At 37.4% G+C, this 26,188-nt stretch overlaps 1 protein-coding gene across 2 annotated transcripts in view; it reads right to left on the reverse strand.

Moving 5' to 3' along the window:
• The window catches only part of OSMR (oncostatin M receptor), a 1,030,877-nt gene that overhangs the window by 593,150 nt on the left and 411,539 nt on the right, over nucleotides 1-26,188 (reverse strand). For both annotated transcript variants that reach the window (XM_044069885.1, XR_006364564.1), the window contains exons 8-9: nucleotides 23,111-23,256; nucleotides 3,300-3,468 (exon numbers count right to left, since the gene is read on the reverse strand). In XM_044069885.1, coding sequence (XP_043925820.1) covers nucleotides 3,300-3,468; nucleotides 23,111-23,256 — 315 coding nt within the window. The remainder of the gene's footprint in view (nucleotides 1-3,299; nucleotides 3,469-23,110; nucleotides 23,257-26,188) is intronic.

A 26,188-nucleotide genomic window follows, 5' to 3' on the forward strand; every position in this document is an offset into this window, starting at 1 on the left:
GATTACTTTACTATTTACATGAGTCCCCAAATCCCTGACTACTGTGTCTACTTTTAGGGGTACTTTATCAATGAGAGAGTGTCTCTCATAAGCCATAGCTTTGGCACCAGTCATTTGCCTTCTTGTAAGATGTTAGTATCTTAAGGGGGGGACTTCTACAATTGCTTGTAGCTTGCAATTTACAAACTTGGTAAGCCGGAGGCCCTTGACATTGGCTTTCACTTCTGAAAAATAAATGCCAAAGAAGAGCAGACTCAGCACAGAGCTCTGTGGGACTCCACTGGTTACTGGCCTTATTGTGGAGGTGGTCTGTCCAATCCTTACTTCCTGGGCCCTGTCTGTGTGCCAGCTGGCTGTCCAGTGAGTTACCGAAGGGTTTATGCCTAATTCCATGAGTTTGTTTGTGATGCCAGAGTGGGGTATTACATCAAATTCCTTGGCTAGGTCAAGGTAGGTAGACTTTCTTGCTTCCACGGTAGTAGTCAACTAACCAGACTGCGCCCCCCCCCTTGCAAATTCCTGGATCCGCCACTGTAGTTGGGGTGATAATCTCAACAAAATTTTGAAAGGAACAACAATGCTACTAGAAAAAGGGTTTGTCAGTCAAAAATGCTGAAATGTGTTTTTGCAAATATTGAAAATTTATCTATGACAGCCCTGTGTTATAGTTGAAAATTATGACAAAACTTTAACTTGCCCAGGGATATGTAATTGTGCTACATAGATGGTTGTGTACTTAGCAACATGCATCTCCTGTCCTGAATTTTATATAGGTAAAACTATCAGGACACTTAAGGACCAAATATATGAGAATAAGAAATGTAAACTTTCTAATGCACTGTATAAACACACCCTGGAATGCCCAACTTATAAAATATTTAAATTTTTTATTACTGACAGAGTTTTTATAACTGACAGAGGTGGCAACAGTGAGTTCCTGCTGGAGCAGAAAGAACTTTTTTGGCAAATCCATTTAGATGCTATGAAAAAAACAAGACTTAATGACAAACTGTCTTGGAACTGTATTCTCAGAAGTAGAGCCAAAAATTATAGTAATCTTACTTTTTTTTAAGAGTAGTTTTGAAATGTTTAAATGTATTTAAGTATTTGTCTCTGTTTACTTTTAACTATATAATTTTAGTAATTTTGTTTGCTGGCAGCTAACAGTACAACTTGAGATAATCTGTTGCAACAATTGCATCTGTTTTCTGATTGGTCTTGTATTAATTAGAAGGTGTATTTTAACTTGAATAGAAACTTGGAGTTTTTATCTCTGATGCCTTCAGGTGGAAGGCAAAAGTGCTAAGAAACTGTAATAAATTATTTCTTTTATCTGCGAGTCAAGCCTTTATTCCAGCTATTTGGGGTTTTTGCAAGCTGGCGTTATTCATCTTATACTTCTGTCTACTCTGGAGTGGTGTTTTGCTGGAGGAGTTTAGGTGTAAGGCTATTTGGATTTAGGATTACCATGGTATACCACCAGGTTTGGATTATCAAGCCCAGGGTTCAGGGTTTCCACATTCCAGGCAACTATTTAATGTTTATATATAAATAAATATAAGCTATAATAATGCACCACTGCAGATTATTTCCCCTTTCCCTTGCTGTGAGGCACAGAGATCTTGGAGTTAGTACATATAAGTAATAAGGGATGTGGGAGCAGCCCCACATGATATGAATCCAGATGGGGTGAAACCCCTTGCGAAGCATGTTTTAAATATATGACACTGAGTTTTTGAAGTCACCATTTTTTTTTATTGAAGCTTAGTTTTTGAGGTATCAGGACTTGCAGTTTTATTTAGTTAAATGTGTTTACCAGGGTAGAACATTGATCAAACAATGATCAACTACAGGTTCAGCCTGGGATGCAATGTACATTATACAAATAACAATGCAGAAAAAACAAAGGAGGCTCCAGACCACGGTTACTAAAAACATATAAAAATATTTCACCTCCAGAAAAAAAGAGGTCATGTTCCTCTCTACTCATCCCTCATCAGACCCATTATAGAATACAACACCCCGTTTGGCATGTACCTTGCAAGACATCTACAACAACTAGAAAGGCCACAGAAATACCAGCCTCAAACAGATGCCATACACAGACCATCTCAAAAAAATCCAGCTCTACTCTGTTGTTTATCGCCTACTCAGAGGCAGCCTCTGCCTAACATACAAAGCCATGTCAAACCCAGATCTGTTGGACATGCTACACTTAAAGAAACTCCAATCTCTCCAAGTCACACGCTCCAGGGACCTAAACCTTGCCACCAAAATAAACAGAACATGCTGGAGGGATAGATTCCTGTCCTAGAGACTTCCCATGCTCTGGAACAGACTATCCATTCATGTCAAGCAAAGCTCCTCATTAGCTCTCTTTAAAAATAAATCTTGACAATTGGATGGGAAATAGAAAATTCACCCCAGGGATCACTTCTGTGACTCTGCTAGACAGGGGTGCAGGAAAATAACTTTCTTGGGTGGCAAAAGCCAGGGAACTTTTTTGGCTAGGCTTATATAGGCCCCAGGGCTGATAGCCTAGTACCTACCTATGAACCTATGATCTTATGTCTTAGTGATGTGACAAAACAAAAAATTATATTTCTTTAATGGGGTCTGCTCAGCATTGTACTCCTGTAGTGTGGCAATTTCAGTCTTCAAAAAGGTGCAGTACAAATTGTGACTGTGCGTGACTGCACCTAAAGGGTGTGGGTTCCCTTCAGAAACCTGAACGCTCACTTACCTGACTTCCAAAATGCTGAGACGAAAAGGCTGATGACCGCACAACACCAATGTCCTGGAACACAGACTTTCCACTCCAGGTAAGTAATCACTTAGCCATCCTGTTGAACTTTGCCCCTTACCCCCCAAGGTAGTGCAAGCTCAGAGTTGGTATATTTAGTTAGGGGGGTGTGGGGGACGAAGCCCCCCACATAGGTGAGTTTGTTTTTTTTTGGTTTTACTTTTTTTGTCATGATGACCAAGTGGTTACTTACCTGGAGTGGAAAGTCAGTGTTTTGGGATGTTGGTGTTGTGTGGTCATCAGCCTTTTCATCTCAGCATTTTGGAAGTCGGGTAAGTGAGTCTTCGGGTTTCTGAAGTAGACCCAAAGGTGCATACAGGTTGATGTATTCCTTCTCAGTACGCTACACTTTAATATGTACCCTTTTCTGGCAAAATAAACTAAGTGTCAGTCTCCTAGTAAACCATTATGTGCATACAAATGTTCCAGAGTATAACGGTCAGCAACTGTACTGTGTAAATCTTTTATTTTTACTAAATATTTTATCTGAACTTACCCATTTGATCTGTTACTAGACTTTCTTTTTCACTCCAGGCACTCCATTTCCAAAAATGCTTGGCAGTAGCACAGCGAGTTCTAAATGAATAATTGGTATATGGATGCAGATTGCCAACTGCAGTGCTATAACATATCGAAGGCAGTTGTCCTTCCAAAGAACTGTAGTGCTGTAAAATCATAAGGAACATTTCTGTCATTATGTAGTGTTTGCTATGTTTATTGATGTGATATCTTGGATGAACATTTAGGTGGCCTACCCTTTACAAATATTCCACATGGACATAAAGTGATCACAAAGCAGCAAACATACAGCTACTATGACAATTGTAAGATAAAACTAAAGACAATAGACCTGGACAGCTTTACACTATAAAGGTACAAACAGATTATAAAATAACAGTAGAAAGTTATATGCATCCAATAAATCTAAGCAGACATGCTTCGTTCATAGGATTCCTTGGAGTGGCAAGGCAATCTATGACCACATACGTGTTGTCAATACCTACCTTCAGGCTTTACCTCCTTTCTGAAGGAAGGAGAGGATAGTTAATCCTGGGGTAAATTTAAGAGTATCCATTCAGTCATCCAAGATATGTTCGAAGGAAGATATTGAGTTGCATTACTTAACCAACAGAAGAAATTTATTCCAAAAAAGGGGAGGTGCTGGGTGATGAATCTAAGGAGCATCTGGTCTCTAATGGTGGTGTAAGTGAGGCACAGATCACTCCCTCAGGAGTCTATAAGACACAGAGTACGGGGACAGGGCTTCACGTCTTTCCTGGAAACCAAGGCCCTTAAGACCAGCGCTCTTTTTAGTTAGGAATCTCCAGGTTTTTTTTATTTTGTTGATATATAGAGTGAGGACTATACCAAAGGGAGCAATATATTCTATAATGGGTCTGATCAATGCTGAGTACAGGGGAATGACATCATATCTGGATTTACATTAAATACATTTAGGCTTTAAGTTGTGCTAAGTAGAAGGATTTCCTGACTACAACTGGCACATGATGATGAAAGTAGAGAGAACTATCAATCCAAGTGTCAAGGTCCTTAACTACTTTTTTATTTAGTAACAGTGTGTTACCTCTATAGTATGATGTGGGTAATTTCTGTTTACCAAAATAAACAATACTACTTGTTTGTGTTCAGTATAAGTTCATTACCCACACATCAGGTATTCACTAGGCTAAGCTCTTTATATAAAGAAAAGATATCCAAGTTTTTTTGACAGTTACAGTCAGTTTACAGTCATCTGCAAATCTGGTTAAGCACCTTTCCTGGTTATCAGTTTTTGAGATCAGAGAACTAGATGCCAAACAGGAGAGGACCTGGTATGGATCCCTTGTGGACTCTATTGGTTACCATAGCATGAGATGAAGAGACACTTACCTCACAAACTCTGTGTAATCTCTCTTTCAGCCAGCTGGCTATCTGTTTTTGGATTTATGTTTAAGGATGACAGTTTTCCTATAATTCCAGCATGAAGCATGATAGCAATTTTTTTGACAGATTGAGATAAGTTGTATAAACAGCATGGCCACTGTCTTCAGCTTGCTTGTCCCTCTAAAAATAATAATAATGTTCAACAGCCATAATCTTTTGTTGATGAAGCCACATTGTTGGCAGTCAAGCCTAATGAGGTTCTGGGTATCATTATTACTGAGACTGTTGAACTGGATATGATGCATTCTATAGCTTTATGGATCAGACCTTTAAGGCTGAGTGGTCTGTAATTCTTAGGGTCCGTGGTAGGGCCACCCGTATAGAGGGACATCACTGAGCAGTATGGCAGGAGTCAGGAACAATGCCTGTGGCTAAGCTTAGATTAAACATTTTAAAGAGATGTTTAGTGAGACTCTGTTTGATGCTGGTTAATAAATGTAAAGATATTTTGTCAGGACCCATGGAGGAAGTGTTTTGGTTTTAAACAACAGTGTAAGGGTCACTCATTCTAGAATTCATTACACCCTGTACTATAATTTGCTTTACTGGTCCTTATAGTGTTTTTGATTTTTTTCTTTGAGATATTTTTATACCACCCTCAATTTGTAGATTGTTAGCCTTAATGTACAGTTTAAGGACTGCTTTTTCTTGTTATAAAATGTGTTTATGTCAGTTGACCCTCAAGAGGTTTGTCTTTAAATATCTTATTGCATTTGGCTGTAGGTGGGACTGCTAGATATATACACTGTCCATACTGGCAAAGAAGTCTTAAGTGAAATTGGCCACTGTGACAGGGTCAGTGGTAGCAATGTCATGGGTAAAAATGGAAATTTCAACATATAATTCTATAAAGTTTGCCCTTTTGAAATCCTTAAATATGTACATATTGTTGGCAGTGGACATGGTGGATCTGAGAATAAATGTCACAAGCTGGTAGTGATGTCATGGGTAAAACTGGAAATTTCAACATACCATTCTATAAAGTCTGCCCTTTTGAAATCCTTAAATATGTACATATTGTTGGCAGGAGGCATGGTGGATCTAAGAATAAATGTCACAAGCTGATGGTTTGACTTAAATGAAGAAGGAGATACTAAGGGAGTAGAATGGGTGGAGGCAATATTATTGAGGATTATGTCCAGAATATTTTGGCCTCTAGTGGGTTCAACAACTATTTGATCCAGGACATTCTTATTTACCATATCCACAAATTGTTCAGCCTACCCTGCATTAGAGATATAGGTGTTCCAGTCAATGGCTAGGTGATTGAAGACACCTAAGATTATGGAGTTATTGCTTATAGGAATTTCTCTAGAATTTTTCGGAATCTAACATGATCATCTGCAATATGGCGAGGGCTCTGTAGCATGTTATAGGTTGGTAGCATGTCTTTACTTCTCAAACCCAAAGTTCTAGAAGCTCAGTTTTTGGATCTCTGGGGATTAGTCTACAGGAGATGTGGTTGTTGACAAATATGGAAACATCCACTGCAAGTTTCACCAGGCCTGTAAGTATGATAGGCATAAAACCCTGTTATGAAGGGAGTGCATTTTTTTACATTTAAAACCAAGTTACTGCAACTACACATACATCGACCTGTTCCATCTGCAGGAGTGCCTCAAGATCAGGCACATTGTTACTGAGACTCCTGGCATTGTGAAGAGCTACCTTAATATAATCCAATTTAAATTTTGGTGAATTCACTAAGTTGGTATGCCCATTAGATGGACTTTGCCTAAAAAGGCAATATGGAGGCAGGAAATACTTTTATCAATATGCGGAAACCCTTGAATGTTAAATGCAAATCATACTTTGTAAAACAAATAGGACTATCTATTGCCTTGTTCCAGGCTGGAACATACTGGATCCCCCTGTAATGACTTCAACTAGTAAGCCAATTATTAAAGCCAATTGCCTTCTCTTTATACCTAGGTGGCATTCATGGTGAAGGAAAGATTCTTTTCAGGATCATAGTCTTACCTGCATAAGTCACAAGCCCAGAGAGTTCTATAATGTGTCTCTGCATATCCCTCAGGGTTTTGTACCCCGGATCATTTAGTTCCACATGGGCAACCACAACGTCTCTGGAATGGAGCCTGAGGGCATTTGTAATGTCTGTGATCCTGATACCTGAAAGGCGGTAGAGAGTAACTTTATCCTTGACCAGCTTGGTGAGTCAGGAATCTGTGTGGCCTAATCAACGAGTCACCAATCACTAATGCATTTTATCAGAGGCTAGCTTAGTATTACTTGATTTAAGCAACTTTGCTGTTGGTGACAAAAAATAATATGTAATAAAACAGGGAATACTTAAATCAGCACTAGTTGTAAAGGACTTTGGCAGAGTGAAAAAGAAAAGTAAAAGGAAGAACATTTAGCATGGATAACAAAGGAGAGTAAAACATAGTAATTGGTGGACTCCCTGGGAAATGAAGCATTTAACATTATTCAAGGAAAGATAACTCACTGGACTTCAGACTGACTTTCACTGGCTATATTTTACCAAAGAAGCCACTTACTGAAATAAGATGTTTCTGTAATATTTCTGTAAAAATTCCTAGTTTTCACTGAGATATAGTGATTTATAAAGGATTAATAAAATAAGCACACCTCAAGGAAAACAGCAAACACTTTAATATCTGGATTGATTTCATTCCAAAATTAGAAAGAGGCTTCTTTAGAAGAAAGATACAAACTGATTACACATTTTAATTAAAGGGCCTGATGCACATGACTAACTTAATTAACTAGTCATATCCAAACATTCATATTAATAAACATTTAAAGACAATGTGCACAAAGAAAGCCTGAGCTGTAACAGTGATACGGAGTTGCAAATATAATATGATGAGGTTTGTATAATATTGCCAGAACATAGAATAAACTTGAGCAGTCAGAAACAACTCTTGCGAAAATGTATATATTAGATTGTTAAACTAATACCAAGTACTGAGTAAGGAGCCCATCAAAATTATTACAATATTATTATAAGGGTCTAAGCTAAGTAATTGCTTACTACAGATGTAGTTAGTAATATTAGATGGGTGGTTGGCATGAGTTCACATGCTTCTTAATGACCGTCAAAATCATGGCCTGTAAAATTTAATTGATCACTCATTCCACCACATAGAAAACAAACATATTGTAAATTTTACTTATTGACGTGCTCATCAAAAGTGTTGTTAATGTTTTTAGTATAAATCACATATAGATTATTATTCATGCACTACAACAGGTTCCTACCTGTCTTGCCAATATATATACTGTCACAGCTAATGCATGTCATTTAATAACATCTTTTCGAACTGTAGTTAAGTCTACAATTCAACATTTTTGCTATACTAGTCTTATGTTTAAGAATGAAGAGATGTTGAATTTACACTGGCTATAAATGCCACAAAGATATATATCATATACCTGCAACTCTCACTAACTCTACATTATAAAGTATTTTCTTCCATTTTTCTGTAAGTATCTTAAAATAGAAAATAAATCAGCTGAGCAAGTCAATCCAAATGCTTTGGGAGTATCGACTATACAGTTTATTGAACCCCACCATCTATCACATTATATCTCCATATGCTTATAGAAAATAACCTAATCCATGACAGAATTAATAAATCGAGTAGTATATCCTCTGTCCAAAAAAGGCTTCTTAAAAAGCCAGATTCATATAAAACAATATTGTCATCTGAAGTCAGCTTAGAAAGTCTTAACATCTTGTTCTTTAAACAGATTGTTCTTATAAAAAGGATGCCAACTAATACAGATACAAGTTTACAAATGTGAACTTTCTGTGCACTTTTGAATTAAAACATTTAAATCAGAATTAAAAGAAAAGGCCACATCCAAACATAAAATGTTAGAGATATGACTACTAGTTGTAAAAGGCAAAACAAAGTAGTTTGATTAAACTTATATGTAACTAAAAAACCTTGTAGAAAACCACCCCATGTAAGAAAGAGGCTATTAATTAAAAGACTGTAAATCAGACATGCGAAAATAAATCTAAGTTGTATAAAAATCATGCCTCCTGCTCATTTAAAACCATAGGCTTGGTCATTGCTACTCCCAGGGATGCACTTTTTTTTGCTTAAAAACTTAACTGTCAATTACAAAGTAGTTGTTTTGCAAATCAACCTCCAATACAGCCACAGAACCCAAACTGAAATACAAAAGGTGGGGGCGTATCCATATTCATCAAGGATACCCACACCTCCAGGTTAGTGGCACAGCACGATGCTTCAGAGATCATTCATGTGCAACTAACAATGGCCAAAACTGCAATTCAAATTGTAGCTTGCTACAGATCACCCACCATGTCCCAGGACCCCCATTCCGCATTTCTGGAAACACTGGGAAACATAAAGGTCCTACCAAACACCCAAATATTGGGTGATTTCAATTACCCAAACATTAACTGGGAGAACTACTCAAGTACTAACTCCCTTGCCCAACTTTTCCTAGAATTTATAAACTCAAACACCCTGGTTCAACTGGTCAACACTCCCACCAGATGTGACAACATATTGGACCTGGTCATCACCAACATGGGCGACCGGTGTTCCACACCAGAGGTCAACCCCTCGCTGGTTAGATCTGACCATAAACAAATCACTTTGGACATCCATATTCCGTTCCCACCCCTGGACAACAAAACCACCTTGAAAAACTTTTCAAAAGCAAACTTCACATTACTTAAGACCGAGGTGGAAAGTTTCAAAGCCCCCATGCTGAAGGATAACACTGTCCAAGCTACAAAATCCTTTACTAATGCATTCTATGGGCAGCTACAAGAATGCATGGATTGTGCCATCCCAAGCAAAACCAAGACTCACTCCTCCAAGAAAAGGAAACCAGTCTGGTGGACTCCTGCCATAAGCAAGCTATACAATAGAAGGAGGAAATTAGTACAGAAAAGAGTAAAATCCCAAGAAGGGAAGACATCCCAGTACAGAAAAGAGTAAAATCCCAAGAAGGGAAGACATCCCTGATCAGTTTCAGCAAGAAACTACGATCCCTCATAAAATCATCCAAGGTGAGCTTTGAAAGAAAAATTGCCAAGGAGTCCAAAGATAACCATAAGGCATTCTTTAGCTATATCAAGAATCTAAGTGGCAATGCTCAGATCTGCTCAGAGTTAGTGCAGAATGGCAGAAAATACACTGAACCGACCGATATTGCCAACATCCTGGCAGACAGGTTCAGCGCAAACTTCACCCCCCTCTCACCCCCAAAAGGGCCCTTAACCATACCAGAAGAATGTAGAGTCCCTGAAATCACCGATAATCAGGTTAAAACAGCCCTCTCCAAAGCCAAAAACACAGCATCAATGGGACCGGACGGTGTTCCAGGCTGCGTTCTACACGAGCTCAAAGATGAACTAACCCCTCACCTAAACACACAGTTCAAACTCAGCCTCTCCACAGGCTACATACCCATAGAGTGGTGCACAGCAATGGTTATTCCACTCCACAAAGGTGGAGCCACAACAGACCCTGGGAACTATCGCCCTATAAGCCTGACTAGCTTGGTCTGCAAGGCTATGGAGCGCATCATCATTAACAGAGACATTCGGAACCTCCAAACACTGGACCCTACCCAGTTTGGCTTTGTTAAGGGCAGATCATGCCTTTATGCCTCCTAAACCTGGTGGACATCTTTGAGACAGTTACCAAGGCTATAGACGAGGGAAAGGTGGTACACACAGCCTACCTAGACCTCGCTAAGGCCTCTGACACCATTCCCCATTCTGGTATTATAGACAAGCTCACCAGCCTGAACATAAACCCCTACATCACAAGATGGGTTGCCAACTGGCTCACGGACAGAACCCACATGGTAAGAGTTGCGGGAGCTAGGTCAGACTCTAAACTGTTTACAAGTGGCATTCCCCAGGGCTCAGTCATAGGACACCTCCTGTTTGGCATATACTTCTCAGAGGTACAGGCAAGCACAGGAGGACTATGGCTGACCAAGTTCACAGACGACTGCAAACTAGGGGCTATAATTGACTCTCCGGCTGACACAGACATCCTCCAAAAGGGTCTCACTGAGATGGATACCTGGTGTCAAAATCATGGCCTCAAGCTAAATGCCAAAAAGTGCATAGTCATCCCCTTTGGAAAAAACAAAGTACCCACAAACTACCACATAGGTGGTAGTCCCCTAAATATGGAAGACGGATCTGGGAACCCAAGTAAATAGTAATCTCACCTTTGATAATCACATTGCCAAAGTGGTTAGAAAATCCTTCTACGTAGCCCACCTAATCACAAAAAGGTTTGCATCCAGATCAAAAGAGGTCATTGTTCCCCTCTACTCATCACTCATCAGACCCATCATAGAGTACAATGCCCCATTTGGGATGTACTTCAGAAGACACCTGCAACAGCTGGAAAGACCACAGAAGTACCTCACCAAGAGGATCAATGATCTCAAACAGATGCCCTATGCAGCTTGACTGAAGAAACTCCAGTTGTCCTCGGTTGCATACCGCCTACTCAGAGGTGATCTCTGCCTGACATACAAGGCCATGTCCAACCCAGAATTGATGGACATGCTCCACCTAAAGAAAACCTTGTTCCCGTGAGCCACAAGCTCTAGGGATCTAAACCTCACCACAACAATAAATAGGATGTGCTGGAGGGATAGATTCCTGTCCCAGAGACTTCCCACACTTTGGAACAAGATCCCAATCTACATTAAGCAGAGCTCCTCGCTAACACTTTTCAAAAGAAATCTTGACGAGTGGATGGGAAACAGAAATTTTACCTTGGGGATCACTTCAGTGGCTCTACTGGACAGAGGCACAGGGAACCAATCTAAGGGGGCAGCAAAAGCCAACACATTCTGGCTAGGCTTATAAAAGCCTTTGGGCAGATAGCCTAGTACCCACCTATGAACCTATACTGCAATAAGAAACATATAACTGAATTTTCACTTCTGGAAAAAAGAACCTAGAACTTTTAAGAAGTCTGTAACTATACTAATACCATCATATTAGGGAATACATATGCAAAGTGCAGTAATGTAAATATTTTTAAATAAACCATATTCAGGCAGTGAAGCAACACTGTGTGATACAATTTACTAAACAAGCCCCTTGAATCTTTAATAAAAGATTTGCCAAATTGTAAAAGCAAAAGTAATGGTTCACTTTTTGAGTGGGCCTGAAAGGTGTTTTCAAATTATCTTAGTGTAATTTGGACATTCCTAAATGATTAGGCAACCTAGGATTTATCAATGTGCCCTGTTGCTAAAAGGTCCAATAAAATAATATCAATCATTTAAGCCTCAAAGCCCCAAAACTTCTGTATTTTTGTAACTATTACAATCATTCAATAAATCAGACATAGCAGCTATATAATCATTAGAATCCTTTACCACAACACTATCCTCTTGGCTGCCTTCATAAAGCAGACTTCTGACATGGATGTCTGCTTATACAACGTTTTCATTTCTTTAGTATTTAAATTCTAAAAATCATTTTAGAAGGCCTTGACAATGCATCTCTAATCTCAGCCTCACAGTCTCTCTTAAAGGAATATAAGGAACTCTTGGAAAAGGATTGAAGGATTGAAGTAGACCCTTTAGAGTTATTCTGGAAATTTTATGAAAATTTGTATAAAGCAGAGAAATGTGGAAATTAAGAAAGAGTACAAATGGAAATATTTATGGAGGACTCAATTATTGCAAAGTTAGAGGTAAACAAGGCTCACCAACTAACATTTAAGATAGGAGGTGATGAGATAAAAACAGTGATGTATAATCAATCTTCAGGAAAGTCTGCAGTAACAGATGGTATTCTTGGGGAAGTTTGGAAATTAGGAGTTAAAAAGTGATAAAGATCTGGATTTTGTTTAACAGTATTTTAAAAGGAGGGAAACACCAACATCTTGGTGGCTGGGTTACCTAAAGCTGGCAAAGACCCTTAAGACCAAGCTTCATATAGAACCATTTCAGTTTTAAAACATGATTACAAATGTTAGAGCCAGATTCAGTAAAGCCTACACTTAAGTGTACACTGTTCTGAGTGAACAGATAACACAGACATGATGCACACCTTCTTCCTCCTAATTTAGTTTTCCTACTGATATTCTTGCAGCTTTAAATATGGACAGGGATTCATAAAGGTTACCACAAAGTGTAGACTGCATGTACACTTACTGTAATCTTTCTGAGTGACAAGAAAGCACAAAATAATGTGATACGAATTTTATTGAATTGATATCATGTACACTTAGTGTAGGCTTTAATGAAGCTGGCTTTAATAGTATGTCTATACTAGCTAAAAGAATGGTGAAGGTTTGCCAGACTAATAGATATGGCTTAGTTTGGTTTTGTGGTGGGGAAGCAATTTAAACAACTCCACAGCTCCATAAAATAAACTAATAACCAGAGACTGCAAAACATATTACTCTAAACTTCAATCTAAATATACTAACAAACATAGAAAATTCTGGAATAATATCTCCTCCCTCCTTCACCCTGGCAGTAAAAAAGCAGCCTCTCTGTTTAACACTTTCTTTGTGGAATGCATAGCCAAACTTACTGCCAGCTTTCCCAGCTCCCCTCCAATACCGCCATACCTTCCCCTCTGATTTCAAAACACATACCCCTTCCTCAAGCCTCAATCCTGTGCCCACACACATAATAAAAAATTCCTTCTCTGACTGAAACCATGCTCCATCACACCAGATAATTTACCTGCATCCTTCCTCAAACTATCTGCCAACAGCATAGCCTTCCCTATCTCCATCATAATAAATATGTCCATCCAAGAATCTTATGTTCCCTCACTTTGGAGACAAGCATTCATCATGCCACTCCATAAAGGCAGCAAAAACACTGACACCACTAATTTCTGTCCCTTTTGCCATACTTTCCCCACTCTCAAAAATCCTGGAAAAATATACTCACTCACAACTGACGTGTTATCTAACACAAAATAACCTCCTAACCTACACACATCATGGATTCCATCCTGGCCACAGTGCCATCGCCGGTCTCTTCTCCTTCCTCAGGATCATTAACCATGCTCATGACTCTGGCAAAATTGTAACAACCATTTCTTTAGACCTTTCGAAAGCCTTCAACACCATCTCCCACCCTATACTCCTATCACAACTCTCCTCCCTCAATCTCTGCCCTTCCACCATAGCTTGGTTCACCAGCTACCTCTCCAAAAGACAACAAGCTGTTAAATGAAAACATTCCACCTCTTCCTTTCTATACACCCCAACAGGGGTACCCCAAGGTTCTGTCCTTGGCCCCTTACTTTTCAATATATTCGTCAACAACTTTCACCACTCCATCTCCAATTCTACACTAATCCAGTACGCAGATGATTTAACAATCATCTGCTCAGCTGGCACCCCTTCCAACCTTCTGGAGATAATGCAGTCAGCTTTCTCAAATACTGAAACCTGGATGCAAAACAACCCCCTAGCCCTTAACACCAATAAAACCATATTAATGATTTTTCCCCATATAAACATTCCCCCATTGATAAAAACTCCTTCAAGATCATAAACCAGAATAACACCCCAGTGAAATTGTCCCTTACACCAAACTGCTCGGCGTCATTATTGACGAACATCTAAAATTCGATATCCACATTCAAACTAACATAAAAAACCCCCAAACATTAGGACTCCTATATAGGCATAACAGTTATCTTACCCCCCTCCACCAGAAAGACCCTTGCCTCCACATACCTTCTCCCCTCCCTAGAAGCCTGCTATAAAAAAATCTGCAAATTCACCACCAACTCTAGGAACTCATCCCATCACTGCATCTCTCTCCACTCATTGCAATGGCATGAGCTTCCCAACTATCTGAACCTCCTTAAACTAACCACTGCCCGTAAGCTCATATTTAACCCATCCTCCTGTCCCTCTCTCTCTCCACATCCTTAACTCCCTATATTCCTAATCACTCACTTAGGTCAGAAAATCAGAACCTGCTCAAAATGTACAAACCTTTACGGCCACCTGGATACTCTCTGCTATCCTGCTCCTTAGCTAAACTATGGAACTCACTTCCTACCTCCTTAGAAATACTCATAACCACTCTAACTTTAAATCTCTCTTCCATTTCTATCCATCTTCAAAGTGGGAATGCACTTGCTCCTTCACCACATAGGACCCTCCTATATCTAACCCCACCTTATAACTATGCAGCATCTCTGCACTCACATAATTTGCCCTCCTACTTCTATTTAACCTCCAAATTTTGTTAATAGTTTATTTCCAACAATTTATTGTCCTCAATTGTAATTCACTGTAAATGACCCTTAGACTGTACTGTTGCTAGATTATTGTGGAATGCAAAATTTCAATTGTAATTCACTGTTAATGACTCTTAGATTGTACAGTTGCTAGATTTTATTATTGTAGAATGTAGATTTTTTTTACTGTAGAATGCTGCATAAAGCTGTATTACTTCTTTGCTTTGTATGTCTATATGCTAATATGTTTGTCATTGTTACTGGAGCTTTTCTCCCCAGGCCTCCACTGAAAATGGGCTCTTTTTATTTTTAGCCCAGTGGACTTTCCCGGTCATCAAACTGAAATAAATAAATACATACCTTTGACAGCAATAATATAACAATGATGATAGATGGGAGCAGAATTTAAGAAAATACCTCAGTTATTGGTGGGTCTTGATGCAGAGAAAGCATTTGATAGAGTAAGCTGGGAGTTTATGAGTAGGGCATTGGAAGTGTTTGCATTACCTGACACAATAATAAGGTTAAATAGAAAGATATATGAAGGAACTGAGGCAAAGATTAAAGTGGGAGAGTTCCTCTCAGATAAGCTGTGTTTGAAGAGAGGTACCAGGCAGGGGTGTCCTCTTTCCCATTTGTTATTTGCTTTATATTTATTTTATTTATATATTTATTTAGAGAAAATGAAGGACCCAGAAATACAATAATGTAATTGTATGATAATCAAGAAAGTTGGCTTTATTTGCACGATATTATTTTGTACCTGATAAATGCAGAAAAGGACATCTCAGTGTTGTGGAACATTTTTAGATAGTTTCAAGTCTTTTCAGTATATAAAATTAATGGAGATAAAACAAAGTCTATAACCATAAATGATGTACCCACACATGAATTGGTTTAGCAATACCCATATTTATAGGGGCATGATAAAGATGAAGTATTTAGGAGTATGGATTAAACATGTTCCTGTTATGGCAGCTAAGCATACGTGGGGAAAAACTAAACCAAAGATAATACAAAAATTGATAAACTAGAAACTCTTATTTATGGATATGACTTGTAAGATGGAAGCAGTAAAAATGTTTTTAGTTTCTTTAGTCTTGTATATGAGTCAGGCATATCCGAGGAGAAGTTGTAGACAATAATTAATAAAGAATTGAAAGAATTTATGTGAGAGGGAAAGAGGACACAATTTAAGTGGGATAAGTTTGTCCTTCCAATAGAACAAGGTGGTTTAGGTTTATCTGATTTGAAGGGATGTTTTAGAATTACACGGTTAAGAGTTACATGCATAACAGAAGCAGAAAGTTATAATTCAAAGTGAAAAGGGATGATGATAAAACAAGAGGGAAGTTGAAGAAAAAGAGGGAGAGTGGGATTTTGGATGCAGATCCTTAAAGAGAATAATAACCATACAGAATATTATATTCGTAAAGTAGCAGAAAGTATTCTAAGAACTAATCAAATATGAGAATGGAGAAAGGAGATTTTGCCAATAGGGATGACTGCAAGTAGGGGTACAGAAAATAGGTGAGGGGGGGTCTGGAATTTACCAGAGAAATACGGCAAAGGAACCAAGATATAGGCAGCAAATAACTCAAACAGGAAAGGTAACAGAGTGGGATGAGGCCAAGAAGACATTTGGATTGCAGGCTAGAAACTGCATTCCCTACCAGGTCTTAATCCCAGAGTACAGGCAAAGTAAAAGGGATAGGGGAATTTTAATTAAAAGACCTGCTCTGGCAGAATTTTAATTAAATCTGTAACAGAAGTAGCTGGTAAAAAAGGGATAATTAGTAGGGCATATAAAATATTGCATGATAGCTATAGGAATCAATCACAGGCAGGTAGAAAAGATTGTGTAGAGAGACTGGAAAAGCAATTAACAAGAAAGCAATTGGAAGACATATGTATGGCTCCCAAGTATGCAACCAAGTCCAGGTTTAGGATCTTTGGTTGGAAGTGCTTGCATAGATATTTTATACACCAAGCAGACTTCAAAGAATTTTTCCTCAGGTAGACAGCAAATGTTGGAGGTATGATGGAGAAAAAAAGAGGAAAGTGGGAACATGTTTTGGAAATGTAATGAGTTGGCAGATTTTAAAAAATTCCCTGCAGAGTACTCTGTCAGAAATATTGGGTGAGCAAATGGCTGCAAGTAAAGGAATTATTCTTTTGAGTTCGGATACAGGATTTAAATTGCCTAGACATAGTAAGGCCTTGTTAAGTTTAACTATCTTATTGCCTGTAGTGTAGCAATTACTAGAAAATGGAAATCAATATCTATACCAACTTTATTTATGATATTGAATATTATAAAAGAGGCAAAAGAACTGGAAGAGGGATCCTTAGAATAGGGAAGGAGCAAATTATATTGAATTAAATGGAAATTGTGGGAATAATACATGCATAATAATGTTCAGCAGGAGGAGTGAGGTTTAAGGAATGGCAGGAATTCAGCAATCTATGTAATGTTGGACTGATGATAGTTACAAAGCAAGAGAAGATTTGTGATCTATATTGTATTTAAATGGAAAAAATGTTAACATGGATTGTTTTCTTTTCGGTTAATGTATGTTTGCCTATGCGTTAAGTGATAATTTAATAAAGATGTTTAAAAAAATTTTCTGAAAGAAGAAAATGAAAAAGAAGAGGAATAGAAAAAAATACTATCCCTGAACACCTGTCCATTCCTATCGCCTACAGGACTTTACTTTTCCATATCTTTTAAAACTATTCCCTTCACTTTTCCTTAACACTTCTCATGTCTAACATATACATGTGTTTATTTTTAAGCACTCTAGCACAGCAAATCTTTTCTCAGTTACTATATTATTAATGTTTAAGGATATTACTGAAAAATTATTCCATTTTCTTTTTTTAACATGCTGACCTATTAATTTCTTTTTCCTTTTCCTATGTCTGACGTAGCCTCTTACTGAAATTTGATCTTCGGTAGCTTCTACTTCTTCACATTCAGTTTGGAAAGTCTGAAACCTGTTTTTCATAAAATTCTTTTTTATTAGGTTTTTACATGCTCTCCCCCAAGTTGTTCTCTGCACATTCCACTTCTTTTTCTTCAGTTCGCCTTTCTCCTTCTTGGTCATCTTCTCCTATTCCGAGTTGTGTATTCTCATTATGATTTACATTCTCTAGTAAACTGTTTCCAAAATGTGCTTCTCTGTCATTACTTTTCTCTGGTTCCACAAAATCCATCTACCAGGGCCCCTTTTTACCTCATCAAATGCACATTAATTTATTTATTTTTTTTTGCAACGTGACTCTGTTCCCCACATTAATTGCATCTTCTTTTATTTACATTCATTAATTACACAATTTCATCACCAAAAAAAACGGGCTGACCATAGTAACACACATTTTCGCCTAACCCATCTATAATTACAAAACATGATAGATGCTTTAATTTTCCGTAAAATTTCTTCAGTCATCCATATCTCACATGACCTGTCCATAATTACCTTTCAGTATAATTTTTTACAAAGTAAATGCATTTGCGCAAATCATAAAATGTTTAACAAGCTCCTATTCAGAAATATTGTCTGTTTTAAACTGCAACAATATTTCATCTCTTTCAGTGTCTCTTTCAGGTTCAAACACAGAAATTCAAAAGAAAATTGATCCTTTTTTATTCCATCTTTAAGCATAAATCTGTTTAGCAGTTCAAATGTTTCAAAAGTTAACTGACAAAGGTTCTCATTCCCAGATGTATAAGGGGACAGACAGAAGCTGCTTTAATGCCCTGTGGTTTATCATCCTGTCTCAGATGTCATACCTGTTAAGTATGCTGTAATTTTTTTCAAGCAAATTATCAGACTTCAGCATTTTTACAGCAATCATTCTTTATAATTTTTTTCTGTGTCCTTCAGTAGAGCGGTATAGCTTTGTTTCACTACCTTACTGCCTGTAGTGAAACGAGTGTATCCCTGTCATCTGACAAGTTTCATTATTCTCTGCTGGCCAGTGACAATATAGCATACCGTTTCATCCTGTATACACCCTTCTACTGCCTTTGCCCACAAATAAGACTTGTCTCACTTGAATCCCTTCTACCATCATCTCCTTTAGGGTTTGTATATCCAGTCCACCATCCAAGAGCTCCACCCCTTGGTCTGCATAGTATCCTTTGCATTGCCCACAGACTGCATACACTCCCTTGTAGTCTTATCTCCCATGTCTGCAATGCACTGTCCTCCAACATGGCTTGTTCTTTCTTCTCCATTCTCTCATAAGAAGGAGCTCTGGAACCCCTCTACTTAAAGAGTAGGGGAATTTTCCTGATGTCCAGGCTAAATGTTCCCTAGTCAGTATAAATACCATCTTGACTCTCCCCCAAAAAGAGGCCATTGGCCTAGTGGAACTAAGTCGGTCAACAAGAGATAGACAGACAAACAAATACATTAATATATAAATAACCAAACAAAACAAATAAGTAAACTGAGTTGTTGGTTTGTACTATCTACTAAAACAATATATATTATATTATTTCATCAAGAATTCATAGCAGAAGCAAAACTGAATCAGCGTAATCTTTGAGTATGTTACATTAAAAGTGCCCCTTCTCTCTTCACATTGATACATAGGGCTGTGCATCTAATCAGTTCAAACCTACAGTTAGCAGCCCATTGCTTAAACAAATTTAATAAAATACATTATATTTTGTGGGTGGGTTCCTCTTGTATGTATGAAGTAAAAGCGTTAGAAGCATTCAGTTTCTGAAAACTAAATATAAACATGGAAATGCTTACAGGGTGATTGGGTTAACGCTATCACCCCAGGATTTAAAATGAGAAAGGAAGAATCATGAAAGGATGATTTGAAAAATCCCATCAGTGAGAAGAATAAAAAAAGCAAAATGGAGGATGCATGCAAAGTGCATAAGGCAGATGATAAAACAGAGACACACATTTCAAGAGGTGGAAGGGTAAGGGTCTACTGACATGGTATACATGGACAGGGAGTGAAAGGAGTGGGACCAAAAATGCAAAAATGCTAGGAGAGTGTATGGTTCCATATATTACCTTTATTTTCATACTGCGTATGTGCATGTACTTGAGAAAGCATGTGTGAGTGCGTCTGGCTGGTAGATGCCAGGAGGAGGACCCAATCCTATATCTATTCAGTATGGTTGGTAAATGGGGCACATCCCAATAGCAGGTCTCCAGGGATTATAAAGGCAAGATCATTGGATGTATATAAGCTTGCTATCTTCATGTTTTGATGTTCTGACTCTCACTATTCCGGGCTGTGCAATAACTGGATTTTCTATTTCTGCTCTTGAATAAAAGTAAAGTAAATAGTAACAAGAAAAAGCAAATTATGAATGGACAAATTACTTTCTTTTTTGAGTGTGCAGAGAAATAATACTGAACAGAATTATTAGATTAATCAGAAACCTTCATAATATTATTACAGTAACCTCTGAATGAATGAGTATAACTTTTATATATTTTTTCAGAATTTATCAATAAGAAAAATCTGCAATCATTTTGGAATGAAGGCTAAACAGAACCAATTACGATTTTATACTACCCAGTTGGAATTCTAGTAAACTAATTAATCATGTTCAAATAAGGAAAATTGGAACAGGGAGCATATTGTTGTGTACCAGCACCCTTTTCAAGTTCATTGTGTTTGGTAATATTGGCTACAGATATCAAAGTGACCTTATAGTGAACTGGACCATCTTGCATAGGATTTGTGTACTATGGTGCTTCATTGTTTGTGTTGCCATTTGTGAGATTGTGTTTGTAGGGACTCGTGTGAGGTTAACAGGAAATTTAAGCAGGATCATTTATCTGTAAACTGCAGGTATTGTTAGGTTTTAACAGTAGAAAGCTACAGACTAGGAGTGGGAAAAGTGACTTGTTCTAGTGGTGTTTTTCCTTTCTCTGAGGTTACTTAACCATGTCATTAAAATATTTGGATAAAGATATACAGAGCTAAAACCACTCACATGGATAGAGGCAGGGCTCACCCTTTCTAAAAATACTTCTTTTGTTTTTAGTGAACATCAATGTTTGTGTGACACTGATATTAACTTTTAGATTTGCCATCTAGAGGTTTAGGTTATAATGTTCAGTCATGAATTCAATAAATTATTTCAATAAACTCTAACCATTTATCATATTGTATGAATTAATATAGCCATTGCTAAACACCTGCCATCATGTGAATTTTAAACATGCTATTATGCATATCATTTTGTAATTTAATGTCCATAGATTAATTTAAATTAATTTCTTGTAAGCACATAACTACTTGTTGGAATTTATTAAAATAGGTAAGAAATGTATTCCTTTTGAAGGGGGATGAAAGTATAATTCATATTATATGATGACACTTTTAAGTTATTTTAATGAGGACACACACACACACACACACACACACACACACACACACACACATTTTATTTTTTGCACTTTTTCTTTGATGGACTGGATAAAAAAATAAATAAAATAAAATTGTCTAAAACATTCTTACTCAAAGCTACAAAAAGCATAAATAAATAAAACATATTTTAGGATTAAAATGTAATTCTTCCATTAAAAATAGACTGTCATGGTAAACTCCTCTGCTGTAATCCAGATATTTATTAGAGTTTTTAGTGCAGCTCTGTTTAGTATTTACCTATGAACCTAAAATTATATGCTGATGGTTTGTCTCTATATTTAGCTGGGGGTGGGCATAACTTTTAAGGTGCTTAATTCATATATACAAGGTGCAGGGTTTGATTCTTACCCCTGAGGAAAATCTGGCTAAGCTTAAATAGTCCATAAGGGCAGCTACCCTAGTACTTGCCAATAAACCTATAAAACAAACAAAAAATATACCAGCACTAAGTTCTGAGCCATAACTGCCTTATAAGCAACACAAACAATCTTCATTTTAACTACTTGGTTGGGGGTTGACATAATGACTAATGTGTTTACCTTGCAGACACAAGATACAAGGTTTGATTCTTACCTTTAGAAAAATTGGATAGGCTTAAAATGGCCTGCAAAGGCAGCTTACCTATGTTCCTACTTGCTGTGGCAAATTACAAAAACATGCAAAGGCAAAATTGTAACACAGCCATTTTTTGACCCTCTCATGGGTGTTTCAGCAAAATGGGGTGGTCTCATGGGCAGTGGATAATACTAATTAGCCATGTATTCTCCCCTAGACATGTCTGTGGATCACAAGTCATGTCAATGAATGATTCACAGAATTGTTCCTCTGCTTAAAATGTTACTGCTGAAAGAAAAAGTGACTGGCATAAAAACATGTCACCCATTCACTACTTTGGGAATACTCGCTGCACAGTTATGTTCAGGAAGATGTGGTGGTGGGAATATATGTTACTGTATGTGTGCATGTGCACATGTGTGTATGTGTGTGTGTGTGTGTGTGTGTGTGTGTGTGTGTGTGTGTGCTCGTGCGCGTGCACCCGTGTGTGTCTGCGTGCTTGTTTGCCTGGGTGGTTGCATTAGTGGGGTTAGGAAGGAAATTCTGAGTGTGTGTGTGTGTGTGTGTGTGTGTGTGTGTGTGTGTGTGTGTGTGTGTGTATGTATGTGTGTGCATGTATACATGTTGGACTATGTGTGTGAGTGAATGAGTGAGCATTTCAGTGATTGTCATTGACTGCAGGGGAGCATGTTTGATGATGGGTATGAGAAGGGGGTGGCTTTGCTAACACAATGCATGGGCTACTAGAGAGCACACTAACATCATCAGGTCTGACAGTGCTAGTGCTAACTATTGTGAGATTCAGAGCCAATAATCAGCTCTTTCTCATTATGGTCACAGGTGTCTCTGAACAGCATTTTCTTATCGTTGTGGTAATTGACTGGCCTGTGACAGGCAATTTCTGTGAGTTGTGAGTCTTTTTATAAATTCCAGGCAATAACTGTCATATCTTCAAATGTATTCAATACTATTTATATAAGAACTAAGGTTTTTCATATTCATGCTACAATTAACTATACAACAATTATTGCTTCATCACAAAATTAAAGAACAAAATTCAATGGATTTTACTAGTCACATATCAGACAAGTTTGACACAGTTTTGAAGGTTATACATTTGTCTTGACCACTAAGTCTCATTCATTGATGATAAAGACATATCTTACCAGCTTAGCAGTTTTATTCTTCATATAAATTTCAGTCTGGCAGAGTAATTGAATTATGCTGTAATTTGCATTCAAACACCAGTAGACAGTTACAGCTGTAGCATTAATGGCAGCTACTTTAAATTCACTAGGCTGTAATGGATGTACTGAAAAAAAAGAATAATTAAATATTAGTCTTAAAAAACTGTATGATTTTATAGTCATCAGACATTTGGGCTGATCTAACTAGAAACAATAAAGCATAACGTGGACACCAACCAAAGTGTCTTTGGGTCTCCAACCAGTGTTTGGGTTCACAGGCTATATTCAGCAGTTCAATAATGTACAGCAATTACAAAAGTCTTCCTATTAACATGTTAGGTATTGCAGCGGCAGCATGCAAGTGGGTGACTGTCACAGCATTAGCATGCATGAAGAGAATTTGAACTGTTACAGCCAGACAACACTAAAGTCTCTTTAGAAGTTATGAATTATTTCTAAGACCATGGAGAGCTATCATATATCAGCAAAACAGTCAAATGGCATCAGAAATACTCAGTATAGGGATCTAAACCTCTCCTGAAACATCAATAGAATGCTTTGGCGGGACAGGTATATCTTGCAGAGCTCTCCAGCTGCTCTGGAAATACTTCACATCTGCATAGAACAAAGTTCATCCTTGTCCATTTTTAAGCAGAACTTGGATCTATAGATGGGAAACAGAAAATTTACTCTAGAACTGCCCCCTATATTACTAATGGACAAAGGCAACTCCTAAATGCTTTATACCATTCCTGGTTACCCTCAAATTATCTATAGTACGATCCCAGTTATTTTCATTAGGGGTAATATTTAATTATCGACCATGGGATGGGTAAGGCCAGTCTCTAACCAAATGGGATAGGTTTATTTGAGTACAAAAAGTGAAATTTGCTAGACTTAAAATGGTTCACAAGGGAATCCAGCCTAGTACTTACCTATGAACCAATGAACCTATATAAAATGTATGATACACCGAGATGGCTGCTACACTTTTAGATTCCTGTACTGTCATGACCAATATCATGCTGTGGCATTTGTTCTCAAAGAGCACCCTCTATTATCAGGATGTCAAAACTTTTTAGTTTTTACTGACAAGGCTACAAGGGAGTGTGTAAATACATGTAAAATGAACATTATTATGAAATTTAGCAGTTTTACTTAATATGAGTTTTTACATAAAATACTAAATACTAAAAGAATAATATAGCCTTGATAAAATGCAGAAATTAGATCTATTATTCACCATTGAAATTTTTAGTTTCAAATCTAATTTTAATTATTTTATTCACTAAAAATAGAGTAAAATCTCAGGTCATCTAGAGCTTAATAACACCTTATGTAGAAATTAGGAGGTTACTTTTTTATTTCATTTTCTCAGTCCCATGTGAGATATTTCCAGTGGTGTCCCTTCAGGTGCACCACTGGGGAGCATCACAGTTTGTCACCAGATAGTTGGGTGAACTTCGGAATGCCAAACCTAAAAGATAGATGATGTCCTGTCATTGTCAGTACACTCAGAGAAGAGTGAGAAGGTGTGTGTTGCTTTTATCTCACTTTCTCCCTCTTCTCCAAGTTTGTGTAATCTCAGAGATGGTATATATCTATGTCTATATCTATATCTATCTATTTATCTATGTACATATCTCTCTCTCTCTACACTATATATATATATATATATATATATATATATATATATATATATATATATATATATATATATATATATATGTTTGTGTGTGTGTGTGTGTGTGTGTATATATATATATATATATATATATATATGTGTGTGTGTGTGTGTGTGTGTGTGTGTATGTACACCTCTCTAGCTCTTTTCTCTATATACATGTATATATATATATATATATATATATATATATAATGTGTCATACTTTTAATTGGTTTACTATCATTTGTTGAACTGCACTTGACTGAAAGTCAAATGTTTGAAAGAATTTGACTGAAACCCATTTTAATGAATCACAAACTAGTGAAAATATTCAGCATAAGAAAATACAACAGAAAATAATGTTTTTGCAAGGGCGCAATCCTCCATTACATCCCCCATGTGGGGGACTTCCCCTGAGTCCCCTTAATTATGTAAACTAACTCCACAGCCACACAACAACTGGAGAAAATTAAAAACACTGTACACAGTGAATCAGTGTTGCCACACAGACACCACCAAAATATATAGATTGTTATGTCTGTGTTGCCACACAGACATAACAATCTATATATTTTGCTGGTGCAACATGACTGGGACATTTCTAACTCACACATAATCTTCTCGACTCACTTCCTTAACAAATCCTGTCCTCAGAAATTACTGCCTACACCTTTACACTTTTCTGCCATTTGTGATTCACTGAAATGGGTTTCAGTAAACTAGATTTTCAGTTAGAAGGGGTTTCAGTCAATTGCCTTTCAGTTAAATGGGTTTTAAATCAATTGCTTTTCAGTCAAATTCTTTCAAACATTTTATTCTCAGTCAAGTGGAGTTCAATCAAATAACAGTAAACCATATCTATATCAATATCTATATCTGTTTCTAAATATATATGTGTGGGTGACATACCTGTCAATCTCCTAGAGCAAAAAATCTGGACAAAGCCTAAAATGATGGGCTGACAAACAGGGACAGTTTTTAAATATCGCTCTTACAAACTTGAAAAGTTGAGAGAATAATAGGTTTTGATTAGCATGCATTTTCTGAAGGATGTGGAGTCTTAAACTCAAATGTTTGTCATTATTTAATGACTTCAATCCTCAGCTATTTGCCAGAAAGGTACAGATTTTAGGAGGAACACACCAAAAATATAAGGCAAAAATCTGGACATTCTGCAAAAATCTGTACAGTTGAAAGGTATGGTGGGTGAGCTGAATAAGATCAAAATTTTGTTTGATTGATATCTGTTTAGTTGAAACAGTTTGGTCAGTTTGGTTGACTAAGCAGAATGATAGGTATGTAAGATCGACAATCCCCTGGTAGGGGAATATACCCTTTTCCCTGGAGATTGTGCTGTCTTGGAGTTAGAATATAGAATTAGTGAGACGACT

This window comes from Protopterus annectens, chromosome 1.part0 (assembly GCF_019279795.1).
Source record: "Protopterus annectens isolate FY-2018-M chromosome 1.part0, PAN1.0, whole genome shotgun sequence".
In the NCBI taxonomy this organism is placed as follows: Eukaryota; Metazoa; Chordata; order Ceratodontiformes; family Protopteridae; genus Protopterus; species Protopterus annectens.